The following is a 14,092-nucleotide window of genomic DNA, read 5'->3' as shown; positions in this document are numbered from 1 at the left end:
CAAAGTGGTTGGTTCGAAATCCCAGTAGGAGGGAAAAAGCCGCAATACCATCACCATTTTGATTCCTTATTATGCCTCCACTTCCCGAGGAGCCAAGATTTCCCTTGGAAGCTTCGTCGAAGTTGGCTTTATGCCATCGTTCCAAGGGGAGAAGCCATTTGGCTTCCTGTCTTCTCGTCATTCTGTCTTTTGCCTTCTCCTTTTTTTTGCCACCTAATTCTATATCTCCCCCTATCCTCACTAAATAGTTTTCCTTAATTTAGCAAATATTTTCTTCCCTAATACTATTGTTGGCTCCTCTTTATCTCTGAAGATTCTGTTGTTTCTCTCCTTCCAAATGCTCCAACAGAAATGAGGCAGGATCCAAGAACTTAATTCCTGAAGATCAGACCTTTTGAACATGCATTTCCATTGGCAGAAGCGATCCAGAAGGTTAAAAGGCACACACCAGCTAAAACCCAAGTCCTGAGTGAGGAAAACCCAAACCTCCCTAGAAGAGTAGTGAATGAACAGATGATTGCCGGTCTCCGTCTAATCTTTAGATAACACACATCTGCTGGGCATAATATGACCTCTTTTAATGAGGTTATCCTGAGTGAGGATTTTATCCTGAAGAGCCAACCAATAGAACATATTAATTTTTGGAGTGAGGCCAAGAAGCCAAGCCCTCGACCAAGGAGGAACCTCATTTAATCTCCAAAGAGCCGAATACCCAGAGGCAGCAGTATATAGCACATTGGCATTATCTCCCCAGACCAATTCATCCCTATTGTTATTTAGGGCCATAGAGTTTAGCATTATCATAATTGGATTAAGATCTTCAGATATGACAGAAAGGTCTATCCATCCCTGGTCATTCCTATAGTTACTAACTTTCTGCCCAAAATGGTTGATGCAGTCATTCACCCAGACCTCATAGCTGGAGTTGTTCATAAGAGGGCCCTAAATAAGCCAGCTATCGGACCAAAACTGGATATCCTCCCCATTTCCCAATTTCCAAGAAACTCTAGAATTTGCCAGGTCCCTGGCTTTTAAGAGACCATTCCAAACAGTAGATCCTCTTGGGATATCTTCACTGAAGAGGGTAAACTGTTTAAAGGGCCTCTTTATGTACTTATTTACCAGAATGTCTCTCCACTCCCTTGTGTTGTTAAAGGTACGCCATATTTTCTTAGCCAAAAGAGCCTTGTTGAGGTGAGTTAGCTTCCTGATGTCATGACCTCCATTTTTCTTTGGGAGGCAGACTTTTTCCCAAGCAACTAGGGGATACCTTTTATTCTTTTCAGCCCCCATCCATAAGAAGTCTCTCTGAATTTTTTCCATCCTCTCAGCAAATTTCACAGGGATCACAAAAAGGCTCAAAGCATAAACAGGCAAGTTCTGAAGGGTAGATTTAACCGGTTGACATTTTCCAACTTGGCTTAGAGAAGCCCCTTTCCAACCAACCAGCTTCTTACTGAATCTATCCATAATGTCGTTTTAGAAAGAATCAGGAGGATTTGTGCCCAAAGGGAGCCCAAGATAGGTAAAGGGAAGCTTCCCCACACTACATCCCAGAATTCTGGAGATTTTCTTCTGTCTGTCCTCAGGAGTGTTGATAAAGAAAACAGAACTCTTATCCCAGTTGATGAGTTGTCCCGACCCTCTAGAGTAGGTATCCAAGATGTCCTTCATAGCCTTTGCCTCCTTAACAGAAGCCTCCCCTCCCATTATAGTATCATCAACAAATTGCTGATGCATAAAAGGGGCACTTTTAGAAGAAGGTTTAATACCTTTGATTCTCCCTTCCTTCTTATTCTTCTCAATAAGTTTGCCTATGCATTCTACCAAGATTATGAAGAGAATAGGCGAGAGAGGATCCCCCTAACGAAGACCACGAGAAGGTTTGAAGAAATCAGAGAAGGATCCATTAACTAAAACAGCAAGTGAGGAAGTAGTTACCAACTGAGAAATAAGCTTACATGTTTTGTCATCAAACCCAAAAGCCTTAAGCACCATATCCAGGAAAGACCAGTCAACCCGGTCATAGGCTTTTGATAGGTCCAATTTAAGTAACATCCCTTCCCTTTTTCCAGCTTCCATAGAGTGAATTACTTCATGCACCATCATTATCGAGTCTAAAATTTGTTTGCCCGGGACAAAACCAGTTTGCTGCTAAGATATTATCAAAGGGAGGAGCTTGAGCAACCTGGAAGTAAGAACCTTCGAAATGATCTTGTAAAAAGAATTGCATAGGCTGATTGGTCTAAACTTGTCCAAGGAATTGGCTCCAGGAACTTTAGGAATGAGAACTAAAAAAGTAGAGTTAATCTCTTTTAGAATGCTTTTGGCCCCAAACAATTCTTGAACAACCTTCACCGCATCCTTCATCAAAACTGGCCAAAACAAGTCAATTGATTGTTAGGATGTGATAAAGTAATATATTGTTAGGAAGATTCACTACTTGATTATTATCTTCTTGTGTTAACATATTTTTAAAATTATAGAAATGGGTTGATTGTTAGGATGTGATTGGGGTGATATTCTAGATTAGGAAGTGTTACTATCTGATGGTAATCTTCTTCTGTTTGGAAGGCAAAAAAATGTTACAAATAGGTTGATTGTTAGGATATGATGGGGGTGATATATTGTGGGTAAAAGACGGTGATTTTTTGATGTATGTGATACTGAAGTGACTTCCCAATGACTCATAGAACTCCATGATTGTAGGATATGTCAAAAATGGATTAAGAGAGTGTGTGTATGACTGAGAGAATATGTATACACGAGTGAGAGATATTAAAGTAGAAACAAATAGGTAGTGCAAAAGAGAGAAATATGAAGAAGGGAGACGAGATGCATATAAAAAGAGGACATAAAACATCATCAAAAGTATACAGATTGTCAGCTTAACCCTTGCACCCTTTAAAAGTGCAAATGCTAGCATACTATTTATTTTTATTCATATTTCTACATGTTATCTACAGTCCTATATAGTCGTGACAAGTTGAAATATTAAAAAAATTACAGAGTGAGAAATTTTAATTTAACTTTACAACTTATAGAACTTAGCGTTTACTATTATTTAATCTTCTACCTTTCAAGAACTATATTATCAAACTAGCAGCATTAAGAAGATGTTAGAGGTCTTTAATACATTTTAATTGCTGGGATAAGATGATGTTAGAGGTCTTGAATACATTTTGGTTGCTGAGATTTATATTGAACATTTCGATTAGTATGCATGTAATGAAGTAATAGATTAAAAAAACTTTCTAAAAGTAGGTCATAGCGTACCAAGGAAACAAGTTAACGAAGCAGAAAAAAGGGCACATTTGCAAAGTTCATCCGTTCCTTTGAATGTCCTGCAAGTTGTGCAATAATTTGTCCAGCAAAAGGAATTAAAGAAGATGCAAAGATGTAATACGTACATTAAAAAACCTTCCATGCAAGCTGGAAATAAGAGAGAAGTGCAATGTAGACAAAATAAAACGAGAAGTGCATGATTTTTGTTCTCATCATTGCACATATAAGCATCTGAGAATACTTTTCTCCCATATCACCACATATTTGAAACCTGAGAAGCCAACTTTCTTAACGGTCACATCATAAATTTATTGAATTCATTAGAATTACTGATCATAAAGAAAATAATATATTTCTATTTTTGTGAGGACATTTTCTGATACAATGGATTTTATTTTTTATAGAGATCCAGATCTGTAAGCAGGGCTGTCTAGTGGAGGTATGAAGTCTATGAGCAACCTACATTAGCTAGAGTCATCAAGGAGAAGTGTTGCTACTCAGAGCATGAGTCTATAAGGCTGAAACCTCTTCGGCTAAAGACCAGGGACCGAGGGATATCCATTACGCCAAATTCGCATGATACATGCCTCGTCCCTTATGATGTAGGAGTCCTGCATTCAGCAATACTTGATCTTTGATTTTGGAACCATTCAACTTCACTAATTTATCAAAGACTCGTTAGGAACACAAAGAATTTTCTTATTAATAGTATCATAGTTTTGTTATAAATTATAATTGTTAAAAATAAAATATAAAAACAAAACCAAAAATTAAAATTTGAATGATATGAATCATCAATTTGGATTGAAGCATGCCAGATTACAGATAAATAAAATTCTGCTCCCGAAATCATTGTTAGAAGCATGCCAGATTACAGATAAATAAAATTATGTTCCCGAAATCATTGTTAGAAGTCTTGGCTCATCGTGAAGTTTTACCTGCCATTTGCGATTTTTTTAGGTGGACTGCTTGTTTCAATTCTAACAACCACAATTTAGCATTCTGTTTGTAGATCTTGGCTAGATTTATGACAAACACATGTTTGCATCGGTAAAAGTAGTCCTTTTGTGGCAAACTCATGTTCGTATGAGTAAAGTTTTTTTCTTTTGTGTCCTGTTAATTGTTTATGTCCAATTAACTGTTGAAAGTTCAATTTAAAGGATGCGCAAAAAACAAAATCTGCAAAAATTTCCAACTAGGAATATGTTATATGGCAAAGACCTTTGAAATTCCGATTGCAATAGGTCCAAGGCCAATTTTTATCTTCCTAGTTGGTTACCAACATGTATAGAATTCACAGCCTGACAACAATGTCTCACAAAGCAGCAGCTATTGAGAAATCCAATTCGAAGGTCTCAATTAATAAACAAATTATGTTCATCAAGGGAAATGCTTATGGGACCACCATACAGACAGGATCAAATACACAGGTTATCTTTCATATTTTCGTGAATCCTAATTTGTTTTCATAGTGCAAACCAGACTTGGATTCTCAGAAGAAAAAAAAAGAGCAGCAAATATCCTGTTCAAAAGCTAAGAAATGCCCAAACAAAACAATTGAAAACCCATCGAATTGAAAAAACGTAATACTCGGAGGGAAAAAGGCACTCAAGAGTACTTGCAGAGCATTTGTGTCCAACAACGCTGCAAATGTGCACCGTGTGAATTTATACAAAACAGTTAAAATGCAATCAACTTCAAATCCAAAAGAAAAAGGAAGCAAAATCTGTTGTATACTCATCTTCGCCTACTCTTTCGTCCAGATACTCTTGGCTTTAAATTTTGCCCAAACCCTCTTGGTCCAGACTTTAACTTTTCAATCTTGGAATCGTTCTCCTTTTCCAGAGCTTGCTCCTCCTTCGACAATCTATCTCTCACACGCTTCTCCTGGAAATCTTTCACTGCTAGGTAAATCACCTGCCACAGAATGCAATCACAGATTATGGTCCTTGATGATTTGCTAAAACCAAATTGGGATTTAGGGCAAAATGTAAAAGTTTACCCCAACAGTAAGCACCGTGAGACCAATGAATGCAGAGAAGAGGAGGATGGAGATTAATTGAGATTCAGGAGTGTCAGGAACAGCCACAGCCTCGACCTTCGTCTCTGCCTCAACTGCAACTGCAACTGGTGTACCAACATTCCAAAGCCCTGATTCCCTGCCCCAAAAATGAGGGCTTGCTGAACAGGATGAGCTTAGCTTTCTGTGCAGGCCAATAGTACGAGTATAGGAGATGAACTGTTGGAAATGTATGGAATGAACGGGGGGAATTGCGGCAGAGGTGAAATGGAGAGGAAAGGTGAGGTGCCGAGTGGCCATGTCCACACACGCGATGGGCAGAGCCATTGGATTTGGATTTTTGCAGTGATGATGCCACTGAAGAAAGGACCGACATAATTGAAGAGAAATAAACTATTTTTTATTTGAAAAAGGGGGAATTAAGTCTATTCTATATTATCGATCTTTTTATTTTATTTTTAGCAATGTGTAAATGAATTTAATATTTTTGAAAATGGAATAACATAAAATTAGTTGAAAAGTTACTATATATAGTGAGGCCTACCATTGTTTTAAGGGAATCTTCGACTACTCTTGCGGGGTAGAAGTTGAGAGGAAGGAGGATAATCTAGAAGGCCAGATCACAGAGGAAAGAGACGAGAAAGATAAGGATGCAAAAGCCGACCATTTGGATGTGTCGCCAAGTGTTGTAGTAAAAAATGGCACTGACATGGAGGAATACCCTTTTAGGAAGGAGATTGATGACCTCCTGAAATCCCCAATTGCGGGAGAGGATACTACAAACCAGACCTTGGAAGAAGGTCAGATTAGGACCCTCCAAGGAGACCCAATGGTAGAAGAAATTATAGGGAATGTTGTAACTAAGTGCCAAGTGAACTCGGCAAGGACTCCTACGAGGACCCTGATCATTTTGGCCCAGAAACAGACCATGGTATTGGTAACTCCTATCAAGATCTCCTTGCTACTAAAGGAGGTAAAAGGAGATCCCAACAAAGGAGAACCTGAAAATATTGCTAATAGCCCCCACTGGGGGAATGTAACCCTCTATTGGTGACTCGAGAGGAAGTTGCTACCAAAGTTATGAGAAGTATTGAGGTGGTTGAGGGTATGATGACTCTCTTGGCCCCTTCCTCCCCTCAAACAAGTGTTACGGGAGATTGGGAATTCCCTAAGAAGAAGACTAAGGGTGGAAAGAAAGAGGATGTGGGGGTAACAAATACGATGGGACACCCTAATAGCAGAACAACACAAATGAAGCAAGCAGCAAGGGAGGTGGCCAGTGGAAGACAACTTACATTGGAGACAATCAAGAAAGGTAAGAAATGAAATTCCTTTCTTCGAATATTAGGGGGTTGAATAAGTGCAATTTGTGTGCAATCTAAGTTTTAAAGTTGTGAATAAGTTTACTTCTTTCAAACCCTACACCTTGTTACATTTCATGCACTTAATGTTAATAGGATCTTTCTGTGGTCAAACTGTTATAGTCATTTAAATTTGTGAGTTTCATTCAAGGTTGCATCACTCTACAATCTTGATGAATCACCTTCATTTACAGTTAAAATTTAATTTATGTTTACTATCCCTCCCCTTTTCCTACCAAGTTAAAGTCAGTTTCAAGAGGTGATTCAAGGGAAGTCGGCCCTTCATACCGGAGGTTGATCCTTAACATGGCATACCCACGGGCCAAGGATCATCCCATGTTTCACTAGATTGTTGGAAGTTACTTTTCAGCATAAGGGTGCAATCTAGGTGACAACACTAGATTAGATGATTTTCATGGGGGATAAATGTGGGAGAAGGGATATTGTTGTAGGAATTGTTTAGATGGAGTGATTGAAAATAAGCATGAGAGGGAAATGTTGTGAAGACCAACATTGACACGTGCTATGAGGGGTGTGAAAAGAGTGTACAAGAAGTAGATGGTAGATGAGGGTGTGATGGAGAAATCATGGAAGCACATTTTGGGACATAAGGACTCAAAATGGATTTATAAGATAGAGGAGAGGAAATACTAGCTGGTGGATTAGCAACTTTGGATGCCACTGTGCATTTTTATTTTAAATGCACTCCATCTTTTTTCTTTGGGATCCATATGGTTTTTGCTTTTTCATTGATGGACATTTTGGCATATGGATTTTAGTGTATTTTTTGGTTGGTTTTTTCTTTGTAGGAGTATGTTTTTTAGAGTAGACATAGAAATCTTTAGGATGTTGTGGATAGTTAGCTCTATGCATTTTTTATTTGGAATTTAGATTATTATGAGAAGCACTCGACAGATCATAAGACATTTTATGAGATGGATGAGGGACGGTATACATGGATATGTGTCTTTGTTGATCCCAATTAGGAATTTAAGGAGTGGGATATTAATGGTGGATGATATAAGTGTGGATTTGGTAGATGGAGGATTGGGTAGGATAAGATGGGGGGTAATACTTTAGAATGTAAAGCCCCAAAATGGATTTGGTATATGGAGGATATGAAATGGTAGGTTTTGCTATATATATGGGCCCAAAATGGATCTAGATGATGAAGGAAGAATGCGGTAGGTTGTTTCAAGTTGTAACAATGGAGGAGGGGGGATGACATTAAATGTCTTGGAAGAATGATGGAAAGATAAAACGTTGGGTTTGGAAGGGTGCTTGAATTTTAGATGTAGTCTACCAATTTTTTTGGATATATAGCCAAGACCGTGAGATCGTGGATGCTCTTTTACATGGATAGGCTCCATGTTACCTTAATCATGTAGTCCTAAACATTTTCCTTGATAGTTTCATTTCTTGAGCATTTGAACCAAAGTAGGATACTTCTTACTTAAAGAACAAGTTGTGAGTCCATTATTATGTAGACTAAAAAATGATGGATATGGAATTTATTTCTTTTGTTGCAAGTAGACCACCATGGGTGAATGTAAGTGAACCCAGGGGACAAAGGGAAAGTGATTAGATAGTTTGAATGGGTGCTAATAAAGGATCATGAAGTGGGGGAGATGGAATGATAGGATCTTTAATTGGATGGAAGGAGGGTGATATCTATTGAGATGGAGTAGGTATAATGGTAGGATCTTGATATAGAGGAGATATGAACTTCTCTTTAGATGGATTGGATGGTAAAATAGATCATATAGAGGAATAAGTGGGATGGTAGGATCGTGAGACAGAGTAGGTATGATGGTAGGATCTTAATATGGAGGAAGTAGTGACTACTCTTTAGATGAAATGGATGGTAAAAATAGATCATGTAGGGGAATAAATGGGATGGGAGGATCTTTTTATGGAGTAGGCAGAATGGTAGGATTGTAATTTATGTCAATGGATATTTCAACATGCTTTTGGACAAGATCTTGGCAGGATTGGTTGGGAGTGGATGGTGTGATAGGAGATGTATGGATGAACTCTTTAGCTAGGGTTAATGGATGGGTGGGAATTTCTTCAATGGGGATGGGAAGATGGAGAATGGATTTGTGAGGCTCATTAGATGAGGTTTGGATAATGCTAGGAGGAGGATATGTGAATGGGAATTGGAGGGATTCAATGGATGGGAGGGTTTTGATGATGGTAGGAGATGAAAGGGGATTTATAAGGTTCTAAGTGTTATACTACTAAGTATGAGAATATTTAGTAGAAGGCCAAGAGAAATAAGAGAAAAAGTGCCAAAATAACTGGGAGACATTGCAACCAAGAGATGGCAAGTAGGGATCCTATAGTTTCATAATATACTTGTTAAAACCCTTGTAGAGATGAGACCAAAAGGCAATGCATCAGAAAGGAAGATATTTGTAGAAGCCTACAAACGAGAGTTTGGAATGCAAGTGAATGTAACTCTTATTACCATCAGTCAACTGAAAGAAGTATATGGAGATGCAAAAAAGGGCTAGAATGAAGTTGTTAGTTAGTTAGAGAAGTTTGATATGAATAAAAAGGAGGAAGAATCAAAAGAAAAATGCCTCAATACATGGATCCTAAAGGAAGATCATAAAGCAACCAGAGCCAAAGAAAAGGAAAGTAAGGCAAGGAGGACAAGGATCAAGTAAAGATGATGAGGAAGAGGAACTAGTAGAAGAGATACTAGACACAATCGTGAACTTTAACCTTCTTAGTTTTCCAAGAAAGGAGGCCTAGCAAAGTCTTATAATGGATCATTCCACTCAAAGGAAAGCTCACCAATGAAATAAAAGTCACCAAAATTAGTTGAAAAGGAGACCTCACTAGTATAGGAAACTTCACCTATAAGGGTAGATTCAAGAAGGTGAACACTATTGAGAAAATAGAAGTTAAAAAGGAAAAGGTTTTTGGTCAAACTGAATAGGTTAAGGAACTCAAGGAGCAACATAGAGGTGATAAACTAGTCAATGAGACCACAGCTATCAGACTGAAATCCTAACAAAAAGTTGACTCTTAAATAAAATAAAAAACAAAGGAGAAAGCCAAATATCTTGAACTTGTTGCACAACCAGAGGCAATGAAAACTAATTAAGAACAAAAGGCAAGTGATACAATTCAATAAAGGAGGTTACCACAACAAGAGATGGCACATAAGCAGAGACATGGTCTACTCAAAAGACTGAGCCAGAAAAAGCACTTGATGCACAAAAGATATGGACACCCATGAGAATGGTTACACTGGTCATATAGGGAAATCAAGGAGATGAAGAAAAGTACCAGAAAAGGAGAAGATCCCTATGTAAGAAATGATTGCAAAAAAAGAGAAGAATCCTAAGAAGGAAAATACATCGGTATAGGTGGAAGAGAGGGAATAGGAGAAAACAACATCACTTGTAAAGGATTCAACACCATCAAGGTAAAAAAATGTCAAAAATCTAGACATGAGGACAATGAAGCATGGAGAAGAAAGAATCCTAAAAGAGAAGGATAATCCTAGAAGAAGATGCACTAGAAATGAAGAAAAGGAGTAAGGGTTGACATCATGGGTTACCCTCATCATCTTTATCATCCATCTTTAAATATGAAGGGGAGATTTTTGAGCTTTATGTTGAAGAAGAAGTGTAAAAAGATTCTATCAAGGTACAAATAGAGAAAATGAATGCCAATTTTAATCAAATGGATGCCAAGCAATGGACAAGGTATTCCAAACTAGTCAAAAAATATGAACAACTCACCCAAGAAAGAAAAAGACAATAAAGAGAAAGAACACTAGTAAAGACCAAATATCTAATTGTGGATCTAGCTTCAGAGGTTGTGTATGACCCTGATTTTGTTCTAATAAGTCAACTCACTCAAATAGTCGACAAAATCAAAGAAGGATATGTCAAAGACATAGAAAAGGTTGTGGTAAAGAAAGTTGAAGAGAAATATATGGAAAATATCATGAATCTTCTAGAACTCGTTAAGGTATCTCTGGAAGAAGCTAAAGACATAATGTTTGAAGAATTGAGGGGAATCACACTAGTACTACAAAAGGTTTCAGGTCCATCTTCCTTCATGCCCTATTTGGACAATACAATGATGAAAGCTCAACAGGCACTTTAGAAAATACAAAGCATATTTGATGCTCTAATTGGTTCAAAAGCTAAATACACAGTTAAGATTCAAGATAACATTCATCTCATTAACAAGATAAAGGCTAAAAAAGAAAAGAGGATACTCAAGCTCTTAGAAGCTCAATGTTTCCTATTACCCTCGATAGGAATTATACAAGAGGACATTAAGGATGTTGAGACTATATTGCCAAGGAACCAATGAGTACATTGGATGGAATTGAAGAACATATGTAATACATTAGGAGTGCAAAAATTTATCTTAAGTGCCTCAAAGACTCATGATAGACACAACTCAACAATGCTAGATCCAGTTACAAAGGGATTCTTGCCAGGTGTGACTACACCTTTTATCATTGATGACAAAAAGGAGGAGAATAAAAAGAAGAATATGAGAAGAACAAACATAGGGGGACAATAAAAGATGCAAGGAGAATAGGATAAGAGGGAGAATAGGTCAAGAATGAAGAATGGCAAGAAAAATAGCCATAGCACAAGAAAAGAAAAGAGACAAGAGAGATAAGGCAGAGAAGACTACATTGAGGGGGAGTCTCATCAGATTCTTGTCAAAGTCAACACCAGTATAGAGTCTTCTATTGATACAGTCAAATAAAAGAAGAACTAAAGTTCCCTATCCAATGGTTCAGACATAACAGGTCAGGGATAGTTAGAGGTTTTGTCATCAATGCCAAAAGGGTAGATTGTTGAATTTACAAGTCAAATTGGTATAAAGGCTGGAGACTAGTGATGCTAAATACATAGAATATCATAATATTGTAGTGGTTGAAAATTGGTGAACAAAGGAAGATGAGGATGTTGATTCTAACCAACAACTTATGGACTCCTACATCAATAGAATGAAGGAAATAGTTAATGTCAGGTCACATAGTGAAAGGTAGAGTGAACAGTCTTAGGCAGTGAACAAAGAAGGTGAGTCACTATTGATGTGACATAGCAAAGGAATGTATATGCAGTGTGAAGGCTCATAGATGTAGAGGATAGATGCTACACTTAGACTTACAGGGAAACTAGTAGGTCTACTAGTCTAGACCCCTACTCATATATGTTACAAGTATTTTGTGAATAATCATTCAAATTTTGAATCTTTTAGTAGGATTTTTAAACTAAGTTTTGGTGCCCAGAGTATAGGAAGTATAAATAGGTTTTGTAAACTTTAATTTTTCTATTGAAAAAGTTGGACGTTCATGATTTAAGTGTGAAAGTAAAGAAGAACATAGTTGTAGAGCAGAGAGACAAACAACAAACATGTGGTTGGAAATAGTGAAGAATAGGGAAGAGAGAAAGGTGAGATAGTTTTATTAATGGGGAAAACCAAAGTAGCAAGAGAAGATCAAGAGATATTCAAGGCACACTCGACATATCTACAAGGAAAGTTGTGCCACTCTATAGATCAACCATTGTAGCTTGCTTTCTTACCATTGCATCTATATTGTAAGCTCTTAGTCAAGCATGATTCAATAGCAAGCATTTTTAAAACCTCTTACAAGGTGCCTCCTAGAAGGAGTGTTTTAAATCCTCTCACAAGGTAGTCTTAATAATACTTTGTAATCCTCACAGATTATCACTCATAATTGTAAGGAAACTTGGCAACAAATAATATAACCGTTTCCACATAACCCATAATAGATCTAAAGTAAACACGAAATTAAAATCCACATGCAAGAGAATAGACAACATACCCACAAAATTGTGCCACAAGATATACCCTGGGAAACCCTCATTGAGGGAAAAACCCAGCCTCCAAAAGCATCCATCATCATGTATTATTCAGCAAAAATACCATTGCCATACAACCATGGAAGCCTTCATGGCCATAGCCACAACCGAGCAAACTATGTGAACAAGCATGAATCCACACATCCCATGCCATGCTTCCAACCTTCACAAATGCTCCCTTGGCTAACCTGTCAAGCCTTGTCCCGCTTGACTCTTGCCTTTTTCACTCTTACTCTCACTACAACAACTACCCTTGTGGCTGCTTATATAGTAGCAAGTCCCACAAAACCACCAAGTGGTATTACATAAACCATGTGCTAAAACCATGTGCTACCTAACCACTGACCCCCCATTTAATATTGGGCATTTAATTCTTTTCCCCAATATTAAATAATTACATGAAATATTTTCACAATGTTACAATACAACTCATCAAGAATATTCCATGGGAATCTTTACATGTTGCATGTCCATCTAGGCACAACATTACATAATAAAATAAAATAATAAAATATAACAATATTATGCAATGTGTGCAACACCCATTATCTCAACAATCGCCCACTTGTTGTATACATTGCATAGGGTCAATCCGTAGCCACACAAAATGAACAAGGGAACAATCCCTCCCAGCACATCCACCATCATGGATCAAAATACACCAAGTGCTCCATCCTGGTACCCACGACAAAATCAAAGTATCCAGCATCTCAAACATGAATGATCTCACCTCCTATTATGCCACTCCCACTGGACATACATAGAAGCCATCCAAAGAGAAAACCACCCAACCTGTTGCATTAGAAGATCGTAAAATCCTGTACCAAATAAAATTCCAAGCACAAAAACCTGATCCAAAGGTAATCACATGTATCCGTAGTTGTCAAAATATCCATAGTTGAAATAGCACCCACAGAAAAGTGCCAAACCCATCCAACTATCCATACTTCAAAGGTATAACAAGTGAATCTCATATCACTGACATATCCAATCTACAACCTGCAATCACAAGCCTCAAGAGCAATACCTGCCACATATGTACCAAGAAGCTCCCACTGCAAAAGATAATGTCAAATCTATAACCAATCCACTCAACACATCTCAAAGAAGTGAATCCATGTAGTATCAAGGACATCCACAATACATAATCCAATATCCTGCAAGAATAACTCTCATAACCAGTCTCCAATAGTCTCCCAAATTCTCCACAACTAACAGAGGAAAGAGATAAAGGAATAACCATGTCATCTCTCACATGACATACATGAGCACAAACCAGTGATCACAATATCTAACCAATCTCAAATCCAATGTAGGCAAAACTGAACATCCAGGAAGATAACCAAGACTAGAGCAACCATGCAAATCATAACCTGTATCATGTCCTTCTACACACACCTCTAGATGTAAACTGTGCAAGTACGATCTCCTCCATAAAACCCCAACAAGAAGCCTCAACAACACCCAAACCATACCATATAGCTAATCATGGATGTAAGCCTCTCACAAGAAGATCAAACTCAATAAAACCATTCCTAAACCAAGGAATATGC

At 37.7% G+C, this 14,092-nt stretch overlaps 1 protein-coding gene across 1 annotated transcript; it reads right to left on the bottom strand.

The window, feature by feature from the left end:
• Positions 1–4,826: 4,826 nt before the first annotated feature.
• LOC149562289 (uncharacterized) lies at positions 4,827–5,698 on the bottom strand. Its single transcript, XM_089825817.1, has 2 exons — positions 5,288–5,698; positions 4,827–5,202 (listed from the first exon to the last, which is right to left on the bottom strand). The coding sequence occupies exons 1-2, from the start codon at positions 5,630–5,632 to the stop codon at positions 5,023–5,025; spliced, it is 525 nt and encodes a 174-aa protein (XP_089681943.1). The 5' UTR covers positions 5,633–5,698; the 3' UTR covers positions 4,827–5,022.
• Positions 5,699–14,092: the final 8,394 nt, after the last annotated feature.

Source organism: Cupressus sempervirens, chromosome 4 (assembly GCF_028749045.1).
Source record: "Cupressus sempervirens isolate cs-2001-9-10 chromosome 4, ASM2874904v1, whole genome shotgun sequence".
In the NCBI taxonomy this organism is placed as follows: domain Eukaryota; kingdom Viridiplantae; phylum Streptophyta; class Pinopsida; order Cupressales; family Cupressaceae; genus Cupressus; species Cupressus sempervirens.
The sequence above is the reverse complement of the archived record's forward strand: the minus strand, read 5'-3'. Positions and strand labels throughout refer to the sequence as shown.

Coding starts and splice junctions, on each gene's coding strand:
- LOC149562289 (XM_089825817.1), bottom strand. CDS start 5,632: ATGGCTCTGCCCATCGCGTGTGTGGACATGGCCACTCGGCACCTCACC. Junction 5,203..5,287: donor TCACGGTGCTTACTGTTGGG/GTAAACTTTTAC, acceptor ATTCTGTGGCAG/GTGATTTACCTAGCAGTGAA.